General features: G+C 37.4%; 1 protein-coding gene across 6 annotated transcripts in view; it reads left to right on the top strand.

Moving 5' to 3' along the window:
* STRN (striatin) overlaps positions 1-21,305 on the top strand; it is a 108,849-nt gene that overhangs the window by 60,913 nt on the left and 26,631 nt on the right. For 2 of the 6 annotated variants that reach the window (XM_073338372.1, XM_073338373.1), the window contains exons 6-9: positions 6,086-6,221; positions 9,418-9,553; positions 18,451-18,561; positions 20,900-20,986. In XM_073338372.1, coding sequence (XP_073194473.1) covers positions 6,086-6,221; positions 9,418-9,553; positions 18,451-18,561; positions 20,900-20,986 — 470 coding nt within the window. The remainder of the gene's footprint in view (positions 1-6,085; positions 6,222-9,417; positions 9,554-18,450; positions 18,562-20,899; positions 20,987-21,305) is intronic. The other 4 variants (XM_073338374.1, XM_073338376.1, XM_073338377.1 and 1 more) reach the window with 2 other exon arrangements.

Genomic DNA, 21,305 nt, shown 5'->3' with positions numbered 1-21,305 from the left:
CTACAGGTCCCAGCTGGGCTGGGGAGGAAGAAAGATGAGACTTGCTCTTCCCCTGCTAGGAGTGGTTGGGGCCACGTTAGACCCACCCCCCGAATCTTCCCCAGCTGCAGAAAACTCCACATGCTTTCCCCCACTCCACTTCCTGCCCCCATTGCTCCTCAGCTGCGGGGGGGTGAGGGAGGCGGGAGGGGGGGAGGAGGTCATTGTATGGGGAGCTGCTCCCCATCTGCCCATCCCGCAAGCATCCAGACCCCTCCTTACCAAACCTCACCCCGCTGCACCCAGACCCCCTCTTGAGCCCTGCCCCCCCCAATCCCCACCCCGTCTGCATCTGGACCTGCACCGCTGCACCAAGACCGCCCCCACATTTGAACCCCCACCCCGACAAGCCCCACCCTGATGAGCCCCTCAACCCCTCTGCCCCAGCCAACTGCACCTGGACCTCCCACCCCACCAAGCCCCACTCCCCCAGCACCCAGACTCCCTGCTGAACCCCAACCGCCCTCGTGCAGCCAGTAGCCTGTGCTTTTCACTGCTCTGCTGGAGCTTCCACATTTATTTATTAATAAATAACATTTTCAGAATTTTGCAGAATTTTAAAATATTGTGCTCAGAATTATTATTTTTTTGCTCAGAATTTTTAAGTGCAGAATTTCCTAAGGAGTACCAGGATTCTAATGTTCAATGCTATAGTGTTGGCTGTAAATGCTACATCTCTGGAAAATGGGAAAATTTCCATGAAGAAGCTTGGAATGCTTGGGGTGACGGTGTTAGGAGGCTGCTTTTATTCATCTCAGTGTTCCTATGTGGGGAGGACGAGGGTAGCAGTAGGCAGAGCTGCTACTGTGGTAGTACTGTGAAGACAGTGACTCTTTTCTCATAGACTGAAATGCTTAACTGAAGATCTGTGAGTTTCTAACTACTTCAGAAAATTGTTTTAAGTCTGGATAGTCTCAGCTTTTCACATGTTGATGTTGGATTTCCAGTAGATTTGCTGGACAGTATTTTTGGAGCACCATGCTCAACTTACTCCAATTGTCTGAAAATCATTTAAGTTAGGAGTTAAAGTTTTTCCTGCTCATAGTCTAGTATATCAGTAGCCACTAGGCATATGGCTGAATATTTGTCTTTTTACACATTCCTGTATATCTGCTAATGTACAGATCCTCATGAACACTTTAACACTCAAGAACATCATGTGGATTTGGGATGCTTCCTGGAAGATTTTGATTCCATTTATGAAAACATTATTTTGATAGCCTGACACTGATAGTCCTGTTCCCACATGTTTCATGGCATTTAAAAGGGGAGCTATGTTCACTTTCTTCAGATCAACCCACTTGCATTACGGAAGATAAGTACAACTTCTGAGCATGAATGCACTCAAAAACAGATACTAAACATAACTTTCTATTAACATTTGAAATTTCCAATGCCTGCAGTGAACAGAATGAGTGCTTTTCCCACATCAAATGTTTTATATCATTAAACAAAACAAATGGAAACTGCCTCACTAAAATGTCATGTGTAGCCTTGTGCAACATGAAAGTATTTAAGTATCTTTAGCTTACTCCTTAAATCTTCTTTTTAATCACTTTACCCCTTAACTGAATCCTAGGTAGTCCAAATTAATTTCTTTTTGAGGGTATATTTTTATTATTGACAGAAGAATAAACATATAATAGAATAAAACTGGTGAAATGGAATAAAGGAATAAAATGTTTAATAACAAAATAGATAATTTATGATGCTGAGGACTTGATAAAGAGGCTCAAAGATGAGAAACTGCATTTAAATGACCAGTTGAAACTCATTCCAAGAGTTCTAACATTTATTAAAAAATCACTTTTTTAAAGGTTAAGGCTAATTGGGCTGTAATCTCTCCCTAATCTCAAACTGGATTTGTGCCTTTTTATTTTAATAAGGCTGATTTCTGTTTCACATCTTACACATGAGCAAAATAAACTCAAGTGAAAACCGTCATGGAATCTGCTCCCTAATGTCAGGAGAATAATTAAGCATTTTTCCATGACCCGGATTTATTTTCTGGAGTGAAATAAACCATTCCAACCAAGACTTAAGCAACTAAATGTCTTTCTACTCCAAAAGGCAGAATACCTGAGTAATTCCTGCATCCATAAATCCTCTTAGCACTTACACATTTAATAAACCTGCTCTTTGTGTACTGGCTGATGAACATACATAGTGTGTGTTAGCATACTTATAAAATGGTTTATTGGAAAAAAAAAATTAAACCCCTGAATTTAATTGGAGGAAGGAAATAATTCCAAAATAGTGTGCGAATTCAACACAAATAGTAAATAAAAACAATTATAACACTGAAAAACTATTTTTTATTTCTAAAAATCGCTTTTTATTCCCCTCCTTTCCTCAATTCCTATCTCCCTCTTGCTTTACCTGAGTGGGGCTTCAAAAACAGCTGTTTTTGCCACACCCAGACACTCTCACCAGATGAATTTAAACAGGGCTTCTGAAGGAAAACTACTGGGCCAGTTGGCTTTAGCTGATCATTAGGAGTAATGCTTCAAACAACAAGCAACACCTTACCGTGTTCTTTGAGGTCCCACTCTTATTGATCCAATGAAGACACTCGGGCCTGTGACAACAGCTTCACTTTAGAAGCCTCTCTCATTACACTGCCACACATCTATGACCAGTACCAGTACCTTGTTTTTGGAAACCTCATACAAGGCACTTCTGGAGTGAAGAGGAAGAGACCAAAAAAAATTAATAAATAGGGGAGAAGGAAGCAGAGAAGAGGAGAGAGATGAATAGAGAAATAACTTTTAAATGTTACCCCAATTATTTTTTACAAAAATTGTTTGTGGAGTGGTATAGTGATCTGGCTAGTCAAGCAGCCTTATCTTTTCATGTACATTTGTTGGGACATAATTATATGGGCTGAAAGCTGCTTCAGTTAGTAAACTTGCAGTTTACATCCAAACCATTTTGTAAGTATTACTTCCTACTTTTAGTTTGTATTGCATTGTTTCTTGTATAGTGTGTTAATTCACTGGAAGTTTCAAAGAGATTGTGACAGACTGTCTAGCCTGTCATAAATTTATACACAAGGTAAAAATTATATTAAAGCAGTTCTACAGTTTTATTTGGTGACATGTATTTCCATATTTTCAGTTATACTGCATTATAAAGGGCCTGGCTCTCTGCATGGTAATGAAAATTCTTCAAAACGTTTAGAGTCATTAGTCATAGAAAAGAATAAGCTAATTGATATGTATGCGTGTGTTTTCTGTACTCAGTCTGAGACACAGCTCAACTAAGATTTTGGCAGGCTTGAAAGAACTTTCATACCATGAGAAGGGAGTTCTTAAAGATACTATGGCCTCACATTTGAACAGATTTTGTTGGTAGGAAGAGATAAGGAGTCAACAAAAACTAGCTTAGGAAAGTGATGTAACATATATATGAGGCCCAAAGCAGGCCTTGGGGAGAACAAAAAGCTGTATTTTCTGTAAGTAGGAGAGGGGATTTTGCTAAAACACACTCTCCCACCCCTCTCTCTACCCTGGGTCATGTGAAGCCTTTCTGGTGCTCTAGATTAGGCCTTTGAAACTGTGGTTCAGACACAGACTTTTTCTGTATTGGCCTGATTAAACATTTTTTAGTCTAAGTTGAGCCTGTATTTAACTATTTTATTTTGTGAATTTTCTCTGTTTCTGTAATATACCAATAAAGTCTGCTTTTATTTAAGACTACCTGTCTTTGGTCTTTGATACTATTAGTCACTGACAAGAGTCTCTGAGAAGGAACTAACCTCTTTCCTTGTGGGAGGGAGGGCACAGCAATTGAAAGATTCAAGGTGGAAGGAAGGCCCCAGTAATTAAAAGATCTGAAGTGTCATAAAGACAATAACTGTCTTCAATATAATATTAACTAATTTCAATAATTTAATTTTACATTATAAAATATTATGGGTCATGTTAGAAGCAGCAAAGAAAATTCAATATGCTCTTAGTGGCATCATCATTAAAAACAGTGAGTTAAACTTTAGTGCCCTGTGTTTTACAGTTTACTGTATTTGAACCAGCTCCTAAATTTTAGACCTTGAAAGCCAAATGAACATTATACATTTTGGACTAGTGCCTTATGTTTTAAGGTTTTGACCAACTGGCTTCCAAGCCAAAATTTTTGCTGGAACAACAGTTCAGGGCAGGAATTGAAGTTGGTATGGTCAGACCAGTCATATCAGTGAGAGCTTTAAATGATATCTCTGGAGTACTTCTCATAGAACAGAATTGGGGGCAGGGGTGTATGCTCTACATTATCTCAAAGAGGATTGGGAGTTCTGTGAGGGTAATTATGCTCTTTATTCCAAAAAGGGGTGAATTCAGATATTTCCCAAATCTGAAATCATTAAAAAAGCATATTGTACCACCTGGTCCTCTTGCCCTCAATGTGTGTGCTAGGAATTTCCCCGTAAAGGTGCTATAGGGAGGGGTGCCCTCAGCTGAGTCCTGTTTTTCCCCCTCCCTACAGCTGCTTCTGTCATTATCCTGCTGTTCAGCCTTTTATCATTATCAAGATTACGCTTCACACATCGACCAACTTTCAACCACAGGTTTCACTTTCAACTATTTAAAGCTTTTTCTTTTGGTATTCTAGAATAATTGGTAATGTAAAGTTAAAATCTATTTGATTTTTATTGAGTTAAAAGTAATTTTAGTGACTACTCTTATCCTTGAGTGGTCCTGCCGGTTTTCTTCAAATCACATACTCATAATTTTTAATGATTTTCACTTTCCTGTTGCTTTGTGAACCGTAAAGGAAACTGACTAAACAGGGTATACCTTGAAACTGACTTTACACGAAGTGCTGTCAAATGCACAATATAAACTAAAAAATGGATAAGTTTTCTCTCATATTTTTCAGCTAACAGCATTTTTAGACATCACTTGTAATAGCAAGTAAAAATATTAGATATTTATGTGATTTGCCAAATGGCAAGAATACCACAAGTAAAAGCATTAGGAGTTAATGTTATTAGATTGCCAAATCTACCAGAGCACAAGGCAGAGAAAACATGTCTGCAAGGTGAAGCTTCATTTATCTGTGTACCTCTGGGGTTTGGAGTTTTTTCCACTTGTTTCCATCTGTATTTAGCTTTCCTACCAGAATCTTTGTTCAGAGTTCTGTCCCATTGTGAGTAGTGTTAGGCTGATTTAGTTTTATGGTTTCTTATTCATCCTAGGAGTTTGAAGTACTGATTCACTAATTATGTTTATTCTTAGGATCTCTTTTACTGTACTGTATGTTCATCAACATTACCTTGATTAATGGTCACAAGGTCTAGCTTGGATTCTTTCTCTTAACCGTTATTGACATACCAACTCTTCCTGTTCCAGAGACATTTTCTGGATTTCTGCCAGAATTGACAAAAGTAATGTTAGCAAAATTATATTTTATTAAATGTTAACTGCTCTTTAGAACCCCTAGTACTTAATTTAGTCTTAAACGGATTTTTTCCCCTCATTGAACTGTTTTACAGTAGCAAATTTAGTACTCATCAAAGGTGCGTGATTGATGGGTCTGGAGCATTCTATTTCCCAGCAAGATGGGGGGCATCACAGGCAGCAGTGAAGTCATATTCTGCTCTGTCAGATTACTGTGCCCCTGTGAATGCTTGAAAGCTAGCTTGGTTGTCTTGGCTCATTCAGTCCTTTTGCTCTCTACTGCAACTGCCAAGAAGGGTGCCAGTTGTGGTGGTGTTTTGTGATGTGGGCCCAGCTGGAAACTGTTCTAAAATACTTCAGAAAATTGAAGCAGCTAAGTTGGGAATTGCAGCTGAGCAAGAAATAATTACAGGGTGTTTTTAAAAAAAAAAAAAAAAAAAAGAGAGAGAGAGAGAGAGAGAAAAAAGGACCCATCATTAATATTATATTGTTTGCCCACAAATATAATTACATATAATCATTGTCCAATTTTACCAACTGACTTATTTTTATCTTGCAGAGCATTGGTCATTACAGAACAAAACAACCAGATTGGTGAATGCAAATTTTTTTTGTTTTTGCTCTTCTTTATTCAAAATATGTTTTTTATCCAGGAAACCAGAACTGACAGACTCTGCCTCTCTGCTAGAGACCTTCAAATTTCTTGAAAATGCAGCTTCAGATTTCAGTGATGAAGATGAGGATGAAGATATTGAAAGAAGAGAGAAAACAATGATTGATACCTCAACGGTGGGTCAAAAAAATCTCATTGTTGAAAAACTTGTGGTGAACAGAAAAGTAAAAGGAAAGTGTGAGGTTAAGGAAAAGTAAACAGGCTGATTCTGTGTCCCTTATACAGGTGCATCCGCGTGTGCCCCATGCAAATGATTAAACACACCCCATATATGACTAAATGTATATCTGCCTAGTTGGGTGTGCAAGATTGGAAGCGTAAGATATGTACTTCTGAATTTGTGTGCACAAAGTAAGCATGCCTACTTGGAGCCTGAAAATTATCCCCAAATGTTATTTTTTACTCTTCTTTGGTCTATTCTGTTAGTTTTATTTAAAAAAAAACAAACCTCCTGCCACCACCTGCTCTGTTTGAATCCAGAAGTTTGTGAACCTAATTATTTTTAATGAGCAACTGATCAATTTTATTTTTTAGGAACCACACACCTTCTAATTCAATCTTCTTCCTTCTTTTGGTGTTGAGAAGTATAATCTGTAATTCTAAATCAGAAATCCATTTGATGTGAAATATTTGCTTAAAATTTTTAAACTAATTTGAGGAAAATGCTTTTTGCAGTTTCCCAAAACTTATTACATTTCATTTTTAAGCAGCTTGTAGAGAATTTTAAAGTAAATGTATCTGTAATATATGAATAAACCCAACCCTAGTATTTAACCCAATCCCGTATCGTTTTGTCAAATTGTTATGCTTACAAGAAGCACGCGGGAACTTTTTCAGGGGAAAAGGCAATACACCATGTTTATTGAAGATACAACAATTGGCATATACATTCAATCACACCACACACACAAACACACACTGTCCCACCAGTCGATGTTATAGTTACCAGTCTGGATCAATCTAGTGGCCAGCTAGGTTGATCACCAGTAGGGAGGAGCCGGGTTCCGTTGGTCGCAAAACGATGCTCCGGGGAAGTCTTAGCAGGACGAACCCAAAGTTTCATGGCAAGGCACCCTGTTTATATAGTGATTTTCCTTCATTGGGACTAATGAGTTTTGCACCATCATGTAATCAATTGTTGTTTGACGAGTGCTTGTTTTCTTTTATTAAGTTCCTCAGGAAGTTATTCCATGCTGGTTGTGATTACAGCTATCTTGTCCCCATTGATAGGTGCCTGTCTCATTTTTAGAGTCGTTAATCTGCTCTCCTCTGACATTTAAATAGGGGCATGTTGCAGGCTCTTGGCGCCCTTGCGTCTGTCTACAGTTCCTCCCTAGACCATCTGGTTCGGTGATGGCCTTTACACTTATCTCTTAACACACACATTCCTTATTCACACACAAAACAAAATTAATTTACACAGAACATTTTGAACAGGAACATCAAGTTGCAATGCAAAAGAAAACAATCATGGCATTCTTTTGCTTATTTTAAAGTGCTAAATCTATTACAAATTGGTGACCCTCAAAGGTCTGTCACTGCCTTGAAATCAGCACAGACAGATTCTGGCTGATGTATCTTTACCAGTGGCCCATTCGGCCATTTCTTTCTGCTATTCAAAAAGGTTGGCTGGCAGGATATGATCAAATCATACACCAACATATTTAATACATGCTACATTATTATTCTTCATCCTTCATTCTAAATTATATAAAATACAAACATAAAATCCTACTACTACACAATGACTAAACTTCCCTTTGAGTATACAATGTATGGTAAGGTTACAATTGATCAAATGAAAATGTCTGAAAATGTTGTCCTAATAAATCATGTTTGTCTAATCAGTGGTATTTAAATATAATTTTAAAATAACGGAACAGTTAGTTGTTTGATGGTACAATGGTGATTGACTTTGGAAGTACAAATAAATGCCCTTTCTTTCTCTGTCATCGAGGGACTGCCGTCTGTAACAAGCAAATTTACTTTCTGCAGATCTAAAAAAAATTTTTCAATAAGCCTTTTACCTTTGCAAAAATGATCTCTCCTGGGTGTATGTTTCTAATGGTATTAAGCACAAAAATTCTTCCTTGAAAATTTCACCATCATAAAATCTAACAGTGATAGCTGGGCAGTGTCATTTAAGTTGCTTGATTCAGCCTCTTTAAGAGATGTGTATTTGGCATTTTTAAAATCATAAAGCAGTACTGACAGACAATCCTTGTAATTTATCTCCAGTCTTTCCACTGCCATAAAATTAGGTAGGGAAACTTGCTTCACATGGTTCACAATGTCATCTTTGTTTTTATCTCTGGCAGATAGGAAGTCATAGGCAAATGGTAGGCAGCACATCACTATTCGTGAATTTAATTATAAACATTTTTTTAAGGGGATCTGGTGGACCACACAGGAAGCCTTGGTGGAACACATTTGGCTCGGAAGCTGCCTATTGAGTATCATTGTACTACTGCTTAGATCAGCTGAACTATGCCACTCAGTGGTGTGGATTTTTCATGTAGTTATGCCAACCTAATTTTTTAGTATCGATCAGGCCTAAGTGAAATAAGTACTGCTCAAAAGCAGTTTTTCATTGAAATAGACACCATTATAATTTACAGTAACAAGGTGCCACAAGTACTCGTTTTCTTTTTCTGAATACAGATGAACACAGCTGCTACTCTGAAACCAATAACAAACCTAAGTCACTGGTTAATTAAATGACTTTAACCTAGACAATCTGCTTTTGTTGTAGGAAAAATTAAATTTCAGTTGACAAGTATAGTATGAATTAGTGTAGCTTAGAACTTTTTGTTTTTTAACAAATTACTGAGATGGTGTTAAAGTGACCAAAGAAAATACAATTTAGAAGTGACAAAAGCATAGATGGTGGTGGTAAAATGTGCAGCAAATAGGCAAGGTCACCACCATTTTGCCCAGCAAAGATGATTCTGAACAAATCAGTTTTGTAAAAAGGGTGAACATAAGAATACAGACTGTCACACTTGTAGACTATCCCTGGTAAATTACCAGTATAGCCCTTACTGTGCTAAGGTTGTGTATTGACTGCTTTAGGGTGAGGAAGATTGTTGTTTTAGACAGGACTTTCCTTTAGATTTACTGTTTGAATAAATCAAATGTGTTTACTTTGTCCTGTTTCCTCCCTGCCCCCGCCGCTAAAATAGAGGAACCCTATGTTTAATTTTTTCCTGCCTCTGTTCTAACTTTGTTAGTTCCACGTGTGAAAGCAAATAGTACTGGTAGATACAAAGTTGTATTTTTAGTTTAATTTAGCTTTTTTTTCTTTTTATTTAGATGGTGAGGAGAAGAGTGGTGTCTGATAGCAGTGAAGACAGAGATACAGAAGAAGCTTTGAAAGAGTTTGACTTCTTGGTTGGATCAGATGAAGGAGACGGAGAATCTAGAAGTTCAGGAGATGGAACTGACTGGGGTAAGGGAGCTTAATGGATCACACCAGAAAAACAGAAAATAGGTTAAGCACAAAAACTGAACAGTATTTTGCCAAGATCGCTACATCTTTAAAGGAGCCCTACTGTAAATCCTTTGGTGGTAGACTGAGATCCTGTTACTGGGAGACTGAGATATTGTTACTTTTCTGTATGCAGCTTTATGCACAGATTCTTAAGACATTCACATTTTTGTTCAGTTGTTTATTTTAAGTAATAATGCAAATATATATAGTTTAAATAATCTCTGTAGAGTTCCAGTATCTTTTCTATCTATCCAAACTATAGAAGCTCTATAAACCGTTGATTTGTCAGATTGTGAATGTGAATATGAGAGGTTTTTAATCTTCTTCCCTTCCTCCCACTTTAATCCAGAAAGCAGTATGAGTCATAAAGGTTTAATTAATTTTTTTCCATTCAAATGGCAGCAATTTGAGCAGTTTGGTCTATTCTATTGCTCAAATCCCTTTGAAAAAGATAGTAGGCATATATTTAAATCCTGTTTAGTTAGGGAACTTCATAAACTATTGTCTAGTAATATGTGGTTCAAGTTAACGTTTTGCAGCCAGATTATCAGAACCTAGTTTACTTTGAAGAATTGATTATTTAAGCCCCAGCATATTACGTAAACTAGCTGCATGCCAAGCTGATAGATTCTGAGGATCATAGAATCATAGAATATCAGGGTTGGAAGGGACCCCTGAAGGTCATCTAGTCCAACCCCCTGCTCGAAGCAGGACCAATTCCCAGTTAAATCATCCCAGCCAGGGCTTTGTCAAGCCTGACCTTAAAAACCTCTAAGGAAGGAGATTCTACCACCTCCCTAGGTAACGCATTCCAGTGTTTCACCACCCTCTTAGTGAAAAAGTTTTTCCTAATATCCAATCTAAACCTCCCCCACTGCAACTTGAGACCATTACTCCTCGTTCTGTCATCTGCTACCATTGAGAACAGTCTAGAGCCATCCTCTTTGGAACCCCCTTTCAGGTAGTTGAAAGCAGCTATCAAATCCCCCCTCATTCTTCTCTTCTGCAGGCTAAACAATCCCAGTTCCCTCAGCCTCTCCTCATAAGTCATGTGTTCCAGACCCCTAATCATTTTTGTTGCCCTTCGCTGGACTCTCTCCAATTTATCCACATCCTTCTTGTAGTGTGGGGCCCAAAACTGGACACAGTACTCCAGATGAGGCCTCACCAATGTCGAATAGAGGGGAACGATCACGTCCCTCGATCTGCTCGCTATGCCCCTACTTATACATCCCAAAATGCCATTGGCCTTCTTGGCAACAAGGGCACACTGCTGACTCATATCCAGCTTCTCGTCCACTGTCACCCCTAGGTCCTTTTCCGCAGAACTGCTGCCTAGCCATTCGGTCCCTAGTCTGTAGCTGTGCATTGGGTTCTTCCGTCCTAAGTGCAGGACCCTGCACTTATCCTTATTGAACCTCATCAGATTTCTTTTGGCCCAATCCTCCAATTTGTCTAGGTCCTTCTGTATCCTATCCCTCCCCTCCAGCGTGTCTACCACTCCTCCCAGTTTAGTATCATCCACAAATTTGCTGAGAGTGCAATCCACACCATCCTCCAGATCATTTATGAAGATATTGAACAAAACCGGCCCCAGGACCGACCCCTGGGGCACTCCACTTGATACCGGCTGCCAACTAGACATGGAGCCATTGATCACTACCCGTTGAGCCCGACAATCTAGCCAGCTTTCTACCCACCTTATAGTGCATTCATCCAGCCCATACTTTTTTAACTTGCTGACAAGAATACTGTGGGAGACCGTGTCAAAAGCTTTGCTAAAGTCAAGAAACAATACATCCACTGCTTTCCCTTCATCCACAGAACCAGTAATCTCATCATAAAAGGCGATTAGATTAGTCAGGCATGAGCTTCCCTTGGTGAATCCATGCTGGCTGTTCCTGATCACTTTCCTCTCATGCAAGTGCTTCAGAATTGATTCTTTGAGGACCTGCTCCATGATTTTTCCAGGGACTGAGGTGAGGCTGACTGGCCTGTAGTTCCCAGGATCCTCCTTCTTCCCTTTTTTAAAGATTGGCACTACATTAGCCTTTTTCCAGTCATCCGGGACTTTCCCGGTTCGCCACGAGTTTTCAAAGATAATGGCCAATGGCTCTGCAATCACAGCCGCCAATTCCTTTAGCACTCTCGGATGCAACTCGTCCGGCCCCATGGACTTGTGCACATCCAGCTTTTCTGAATAGTCCCTAACCACCTCTATCTCCACAGAGGGCTGGCCATCTCTTCCCCATTTTGTGATGCCCAGCGCAGCAGTCTGGGAGCTGACCTTGTTAGTGAAAACAGAGGCAAAAAAAGCATTGAGCATATTAGCTTTTTCCACATCCTCTGTCACTAGGTTGCCTCCCTCATTCAGTAAGGGGCCCACACTTTCCTTGGCTTTCTTCTTGTTGCCAACATACCTGAAGAAACCCTTCTTGTTACTCTTAACATCTCTGGCTAGCTGCAGCTCCAGGTGCGATTTGGCCCTCCTGATATCATTCCTACATGCCCGAGCAATATTTTTATACTCTTCCCTGGTCATATGTCCAACCTTCCACTTCTTGTAAGCTTCTTTTTTTATGTTTAAGATCCACTAGGATTTCACCATTAAGCCAAGCTGGTCGCCTGCCATATTTACTATTCTTTCGACTCATTGGGATGGTTTGTCCCTGTAACCTCAACAGGGATTCCTTGAAATACAGCCAGCTCTCCTGGACTCCTTTCCCCTTCAAGTTAGTCCCCCAGGGGATCCTGGCCATCCGTTCCCTGAGGGAGTCGAAGTCTGCTTTCCTGAAGTCCAGGGTCCGTATCCTGCTGCTTACCTTTCTTCCCTGCGTCAGGATCCTGAACTCAACCAACTCATGGTCACTGCCTCCCAGATTCCCATCCACTTTTGCTTCCCCCACTAATTCTACCTGGTATATTTGGCCCAGTATATAAAAGGTTGAGAGGCTGCAGTTAACTCTGCTGGTGGGAGGTCATGAGCTCCCTAAGCCCCCCTCATAGCCCAATGCATATCTCTAATTCTCTCACCACTCATGAACTGGTCACAGGGAAGAAGAAAGCTTTACTTGAGCTTTGGGCTTGCAGTAACCCTCAATGTACTGAAATCACTGGGCCTGGGATTGAAGCCTAAGTACTTACTTTAAATACAGCTACAAGAATTCCCTTAAGTTATTAAAAGGCCAATGATTCTTCCCCAAAAATAGTTCTTGAAAGGCATACTGGTATTTGCTTTTTTTATAATTAAACCTTCATCTTTTCTGCTTTCTGAGCATACTGTATCTAACACTTGTGCTGCTGAAATGTGAATAGGGTGAGTTTGTCAGTAAGCAGTCCTATATAATCTAAGGTGTTAAATAAATTCTTACTAACATTGATGACAGCTCAGTACAGATTTACAAAAGATTTACTTTCCAAAAAAAATAGAAATGTTATGGAAAGTTATAATTTCCTTTATAGTTGTATGTTTTCAATCCTTGTAAAACTGGATCCAAAGGAGGTTTTCAGTTCTTTATATCACATCTTGTAATTATAGTTATAATAGTCTGTCGTCATAAGCTGCCACACTATGTCATTATAAATTCTTTATCAATTCATTTAAGACACTTATTTGATTTAAATTAAATTAAAAATTAAATGTAATAATGTCTTATAACTTAATATATTGGAAGTAGGGGGAAATAGATGGTAAAGTTGTTTAAAAATTGCTTTCTAGCTTTGAACAGTATATTTTTTACAATAAAATTTTCCTGAATATTTTTAATAGTAATTTATTAAACAGGTACAATGGAATGCCATGAATGACTGCTTCTGAGAGCCTTTAGAGTTGATCAGATCTATGATTTCTAAACTAGAAAGCATTTACATACTAGTTCAAAATCCACTTTTGTAAAATGGATTAAATATGATGTATGGTACATGCAAGAAGTATGTAAGTGTGTATTATCATAGGCATGCCATAGAATATTAATGTCTGAAGTTGTTTGCTGACAACTGTGGCATCTATATCCTGCATATTTCTAAACCTTTTTTTCCCAAAGCAGAGCAGAAATTCCATGTCAAATCTGGGGAAGAAAAGCATGATCAGCTAAAACTTCTCTCCTGATTTCAGAAATGGTGGCCTATTGTCCACAAACAAAACTACCCTGCCCTGCCCTTAAATGTAATGCTGCTTATATTTCATGATCCATTTTTATTCTACCTCTGTATTACACTTCTGGGGATGTCTCCAGTGCTGATGAGGGGATTGTTTCTTATCTTCTACCTCCAGCAAATCACCAGACTTGTGGAAACTGGGGAAAAATCTGCGGTGGAGAAACTGATACACCCTCCTTCTCCCCTCCCTCACAATATATGTGGAAAAGATCCACACATAGAGTAGATCTTCTGTACATGGGTCAAAAGGACTTAACTCATCGATGGCCCATAATAATTTAGCCTCTTCCCTAGGAACTTTTTTTAACTATTGATATTTCTCCATTTTCAAAGATGTTCCAAAAATAATTAATTCTTAGCACAACTATTTGTTTTCTGAATTAGTCTGTCATCCATGGAAGTAACGCCCCTTTGATCACTGTTTTTTGTATCGTAATTCTATCCAAGTCCAATGTGTTAGTCTTCTCCAGTTTATTAGAATTTATAAATACTTCTTCCATGGATGTGTTAATGTCTTCACCTCATGTTGATGTGAAGAAACCATTTATATCAGTGGTTCTCCACCAGGGGTACATGTACCCCTGAGGGTTTGCAGATGTCTTCCAGGGGGTACGTCAACTCATCTAGATAATTTTACAATGGGCTAAAAGCACTACCAAAGTCAGTACAAACTAAAATTTCATAAAGACAATGACTTGTTTATGCTACTGTATGTGCTATATCAGTGTTTCTCAACCGGGTGGGGTGTCCTGATTTATTTTATAATTATATGGTAAAAATGAGAAAGTAAGCAATTTTTCACTAATAGTGTGCTAACTCACTTTTGTATTCTTATTAGGGCTGTCAATTAATCACAGTTAACTCACGCGATTAACTGAAAAAATTAATTATGATTAAAAAAATTAATCGCAGTTAATTGCACTGTTAAACAATAGAATACCAATTGAAATTTATTAAATATTTTGGATGTTTTTCTACATTTTCAAATGTATTGATCTCAGTTACAACACAGAATACAAAAGTGTACAGTGCTCACTTTATATTGTTTTTCTTAAAAATATTTGCGCTATAAAAATGACAAAAAAACTGCACTCCATAACAAAACAATGTAGAACTTTAGAGCCTACAAGTCCACTGAGTCCTACTTCTTGTGCAGCCAATCACTAAGAGAAACAAGTTTGTTTACATTTACGGGAGATAATGCTGCCCGCTTCTTATTTACAATGTCATCTGAAAGTGAGAACAGACATTTGCATGGCACTTTTGTAGCTGGCATTGCAAGGTATTTATGTCTCAGGTATGCTAAACATTTGTATGCCCCTTCATGCTTTGGCCACCATTTCCAGAGGACATGCAACCATGCTGATGACACTCGTTTAAAAAAAAAAGCGTTAATTAAATTTGTGACTGAACTCCTTGGGGGAGAATTGTATGTCTCCTGCTCTGTGTTTTACCTACATTCTGCCATATATTTCATGTTATAGCAGTCTCGGATGATGACCCAGCATGTTGTTCGTTTTAAGAACCCTTTCAGTGCAGATTTGACAAAACACAAAGATGGTACCAATATGAGATTTCTAAAGATAGCTACTGCACTCGACCCAAGATTTAAGAATCTGAAGTGCCTTCCAAAATCTGAGAGGGATGGGGTGTGGAGCATGCTTTCAGGCGTCTTAAAAGAGCAACACTCCGATGCGGAAACTACAGAACCCTAACCACCAAAAAAGAAAATCAACCTTCTGCTGGTGACATCTGACTCAGATGATGAAAATGAACATGCCTTGGTCTGCACTGCTTTGGATCGTTATCGAGCAGAACCCATCCTCAGCATGGACATATGTCCTCTGGAATGATGGTTGAAGCATGAAGGGTCATATAATCTTTAGCAAATCTGGCATGTAAATATCTTACAATGCCGGCTACCACAGTGTCATGCGAACGCCTGTTCTCCCTTTTAGGTGACATTGCAAACAAGAAGCAGACAGCGTTATCTCCTGCAGTGTAAACAAACTTGTTTGTCTGAGCAATTGGCTGAACAAGAAGTAGGACTGAATGGACTTGTAGGCTCTGAAATTTTACATTGTGTTATTTTTGAATGCTGTTATTTTTTGTACATAACTCTATAAGTTCAACTTTCATGATAAAGAGATTGCACTACAGTACTTGTATTTTTCAGTTAACTTAATACTATTTTATTTTTACAGTGCAAATATTTATAATAAAAAATAAATATTAAGTGAGCACGGTACGCTTTGTATTCTGTGTTGTAATTGAAATCAATATATTTGAAAATGTGAAGAACATCCAAAAGTATTGATATAAATGGTATTCTATTATTGTTTAATCGTGTGATTAATTGCGATCATTGCGATTGATTTTGTTTAATTGCTTGACAGCCCTAATTCTTATGTCTCATTTTGTAAGCAGGTAGTTTTTAATTGAGGTGGAACTTGGGATACATAAGACCAATCAGATTCCTGAAAGGGGTACAGTAGCAGTTACCAACTTTCACGTGGTAAATAAGCACCCAACTTTCCCAATAAGCCAAAAATCAAGCTAAATCCATTTCAAAAGGAGGCCAAAACAAGCCAGTCCCTAAGAACCCCAACACTCTATGTGACTAGATCCCCCTGGCGTGCAGTCTGGGACTGTGGTGGTCCTGCTGTGCACCCCTGACTCTCTCCTCCCCTTGCCCCTGCTTGCCTCCTCTTGCCGCTGCTTGCCAGGAGCTGGTCAAAAAAAGAAGCAACAAAGCAACACCCTACAAGCCAAAAACTAGCCAACAAGCAACTCACAAACCGATTAAGTCAAAGACAAGCCCAATTTCTGCATTTTTTCATGGGTTTGGCACGTCTGTACAGTAGCCTGGAAAGGTTGAGAACCACTGATTTTAGATTATCAGCCTCAGACATTGCTTACCTTCATGTTGTATTGTACCTATCATTTTGTTGGCCAAAGAGAGCTGAATACAGCTATCAGCATTACTTCTGAATAGTCTGGAGTGGTGTCTGCAGAACGTAGACTACGCTTTCCAAAGGAGTGAGCAACCATTTATTTTCTTTCAGTAATCATTCATTCCTTACATTACTTCCCTGTTAGGGGCCTCACTGTTTTTTTTATTTGTCATGCTTCTAATATTTTAATAATACACCATAAACTATAATGACCATCAATTAGGTACTATGCTTAATGCAAAAATTAAAACAGAAAATGGGCAATAGTTTGTTTTAACTGACAAAAATCTGAGATTGAATTTCTAACTTTGGGATGTGCCTTTTTCATTTCACACCTTAACTGAGAAAAAAAAGTCACTTAACTTTTGAGTAGGTTGGCTTTTGTCAGTTGAATCTAGATCTTTGAGGGGATACAGTTTTGTGTTCTATTATAGCTGTAGATCAAGTGGTCTGCATTCAATTGAAAATCCTGCTTTCCACAGTTTTGTACTGAGATGCTCATAAACTTATTGACTGAATCATAGCATGAAAGGTCTTGAGTATTTTTATTCATTTAAATGTTAGATTTTGCAACTAGATAAGTTATCACTGTATGCACAAGAAAATACTTTTCATATGGGTTTTGAATAGTCCCTGAAGAGCCCTTTAAATGACAGGTCAATCATAGCCAAATGATCTGTTCTGAACCATCAGGAGAATAATTCACCACTTTTTAAATTTTTTAAAAGGAAGGAACACTTTACCAGTTTTAGGCTTAAGGAATAAACTTTATATTAAATATTGATGAAACATGATAAATTTGAATGAGGAAAATAAAGCCTTAATTTAATGCATTTTTTTAAAAGAAAACCCAGAGTTGTAATGTAAAAATACATAAATCATAAACGGTATTATTCACCTCTGAGTTGTATGTTATAGTAAACTGCCTAAATATAGTCTTCTGGTATGCTGTATAAATGTCTTTAATATTTGTACCTACATATCACCTTTCATTAGAGGATCTCAGAAGAGATTACAAAAGTGGGTAAGTGTTGTTTTTCCTGTTGTACAACAGGGGAAACTGAGAATCAATGACTTAACTGAAAGTATGGCAGAAGTTCAGTTGAGTTTAGGTATAAAATGCAGGCTTCCAACAATAGATGTGCTGCTTCCTTTGTCTGACTGTGATATCTCAAATTTTTCCAGCCTCTTGTTAAATTGAATGTACTTTTGGTGTCTAAAATTATTTGTAAAAACCCTGGTGAAATGTAAAGTAAACTGTTACAAAACCCTCTTTAATTTAAACATACTTTTTTTGTATAAATTATAGGATATGACTAAGTAAACTCCAGACATGCTGCATCCATGCTGTAAGTGCTAGGTTAGATTAGTAATGTAATATGTATTTGTGGATATAATTGTTTCTCTGGAAAAATAATTAAAGCAGTAAAAGTATTACCTGCTTGTTAGAAGAGGAAAAACAAAACAAAAAATGACATAAAAAAACATTGTTCTATGAACGATCACTAATTGGGTTCAGAGATTAAGCATTTGAAACTTCACAAAATGATTTTTTAAGAAATTCTGAGCAAGTGAAAATAGGGGTGAGAATGCAGTCTCGCAGAATTTGCCACCACGGTGCTATTTGTGTATTTTTAATACAAGGTATAAATAAGATTGACAACAGCTGCTACCTCCTTCAGTGAAAACTATTTAGTGACATATTATTGAAAAAGGATGTTTCATTTGTTTTACTTTATTTAGAAAAGGAAGACCAGTGTCTCATGCCTGAAGCCTGGAATGTGGACCAGGGAGTAATAACCAAACTCAAGGAACAATACAAAAAGGAGCGCAAGGGAAAAAAGGGGGTGAAGAGTAAGTGGAAAACATTGCACCTTAAAATCATAAGCCCCACCTCTTTCACACCCCTAATTCTATCTTTCTTTCAATGTTTTCCTAAAACTACTTACTCTTTTACTTTGCCACTCCTGACTGCTTTCCTGTTCACCAGTGCTCAGGGGTTGAAATTAATGATAGTCAATCCAGTTGCCTGAGAAAGTAGGAAGATGCTGACTGGGATATAACTTTTACCAGTTTAGTGTTGGATAAATTCAAAGTGATTATGCTGGACATGGGCTATGTAGCAACCAGTGGTGAGATATAGACATATGAAATTTAAATGCATTGTTTTGAGACTTTATTAAACTGTATATTTTAATTGAGAAAATTTCAGAACTCTCTTATTTGAAAACATGCCAGTTTTATAAGACCTGTTTTGGAGTTTAGTAAATAAAACAAACAACTCTTTAGTATCTGTTAGCTGACAGAGGGAGAAACAAGTTAATTTCTACCCCTGTTTGTACTTAATATTCACAACATGCAAGTCACGCTGTCCTCATAATTCCTTATGCAGGGCTCGAAATGGAAAATAAATCTTATTGACAACCTCTAAGTCAGTTCTTATTTATCAACTACCATTTTACCTGTGGAATTTATATTTGTCATAGGTGTTGTTTGGATTCCAAGCAAACAGCTGTGATAGGTATCTGAAATACAATTTCTAGCCCTGTTCATCATACCTTTCTCTGTTATATCTCCTGAAACACAAATCCATTATGTGAAACCTGTGTTGTTAAATAAAATAAGTATTTATATACCTTTCAGAGTCAAGTTAAATGTTTAAAATGGAAATCATAACTATTTCAAACATAAAACTGTGTTGAGAACTCTTGTGGAAATAGTTGAAATTTAAAAATGATGCACCTAATTCAGGGGGAAATGTGAAGGATATGTTTCATTACTCCTCCCTTTGTGGGAAGATGCTTATTAATTTTAAAGGAACTGTCACTTCCAGCATGTTTACAAAATCATACAAAAAGCTGCCATCTCCTCTACATTATTGTTTCAAGGTTGCCTCATTTTGTTACTTTCTGCATTTAGTAGATTCTAAATGTGATTGGTTGCAGCTCAGTAAATATTAGCTTTGAGGTCATAGCATCAAATATAGCACGTAGAGGCTAAACCTACATTACTTCTTTCTCTAAGCAAATCAGTATGTACTTCAGATTCCTATGCTGATATGAATGACATTTGAAAGAATTGTGTATTCTTTGATTGCAGTTATTTAAGGTACCATTAAGGTACCCAAAAAAATGCAAGCATAGCAAGAAGTTGAGCTTCCCCCAAAAAACAGTTATCATTTTACCAAATAAATTCTGAATTTCTTTGTAATTAACATAGAGATTCTCATACAATAGGAATACACAGAAAATTATTTTTATAACTTCTTGTCTCTAATGTCATAGTACATGTATATAGTATACAGTGTCAGGGCCAAAGTTTTAATGAGCCAACTTGCTAGAAACATTTAAATTAAGAAATGAGTACATTTCTCAATCAGATATTGGGTGTATAAATCCTGATTATCAAACTATAGTAATTAATGATTAATTTAGGCACAGCTATCATTGGAACTTTGTTTTATATGTTTAATGAACAAAGTGCCTGATGCAAGACTGCAATTTGGCACCTTGCACTATTTCACGAGGGTATTATAGTTAGATGTATAGTAACATGTTTTTGGATGGAGGTTTGATTTGGGGGAGACCAAGAATTACAGAAATTAAGCATCTTTCCATGGACAAACCATCGTTGGAAGGGCATCGATGCAGAAAAATCGGGAGGCGTTACACCTGTTATTTGTCACCCGTTCATGATCTTGGAGAAGAAAGGAGTGAGGAAAGAAATGAAAAAAAAATAAAAATTAAACACCGTAATATTGAGATGTATGAAGTCTGTTTTATAACTTTAATCTCATCATAGATGAGTATTTAGAGAGAAAACTGTTCAGTAAAATGCTGTTTTTCTAGAAAATCAGATACTGTATTAAAACAATCTTGCAAAATCCTATTCACTCATTGCCTGACTCAAGTAATGTTTTGTAATAGACAACTAAAATACTATTTAGTTTCTTTATTATCATTATGGTAAGGGTGGGAAAAACAGAACTTGTAGCTGGGCTAATAAATTTATAATGATTTTGCAAGGCTGTAGTAAAAATTCCTGTGAAGTAGTGTAATAAGATCATACATATATTAGAATACACCTCTGTGTTAAATCTACTTAAAAATAGCTGTATTATTTACTGGTCTAGGAAAAACCATAACGGACTATGGGTAAGATATTTTCCCATTCTTAATTAAACTTACAACAGGAAAAACTACCGAAGATATGTTTCAGCCTCAATCCTATATAAAACAGTCAAAACAGGGATGTGGGAAAATGATGGCGCAAAGCACAGGTAAGTGTCAAGAAGGGCATGGGTCTTCACCACATGTAGCTTCAGGAAGTAAGCCAGCGAATCCAGTTTGATTTATTTTTTTAATATAACAATTGTGTAGATTATGAAGCATCACAAATATACACTACTGCACAAATAATTTTAAAATATTCACAAATTATTTAAAGAATATACTGCACAAAGCATCTGCACAGATTTTTTAAATATTTCACAAATGTTTGCAATTGTTCTTGGAAAACCATAAAATATTTTGTTTGACCAGTCATTTTGTTGTTCTGAGTCAACTGAAGGTATTTAACTTTTTCATGCAAATAGCAGT

The sequence above is a fragment of the Lepidochelys kempii genome, chromosome 3, assembly GCF_965140265.1.
Source record: "Lepidochelys kempii isolate rLepKem1 chromosome 3, rLepKem1.hap2, whole genome shotgun sequence".
NCBI lineage: Eukaryota > Metazoa > Chordata > Testudines > Cheloniidae > Lepidochelys > Lepidochelys kempii.
This window is presented reverse-complemented; position numbering and strand designations above follow the sequence as displayed.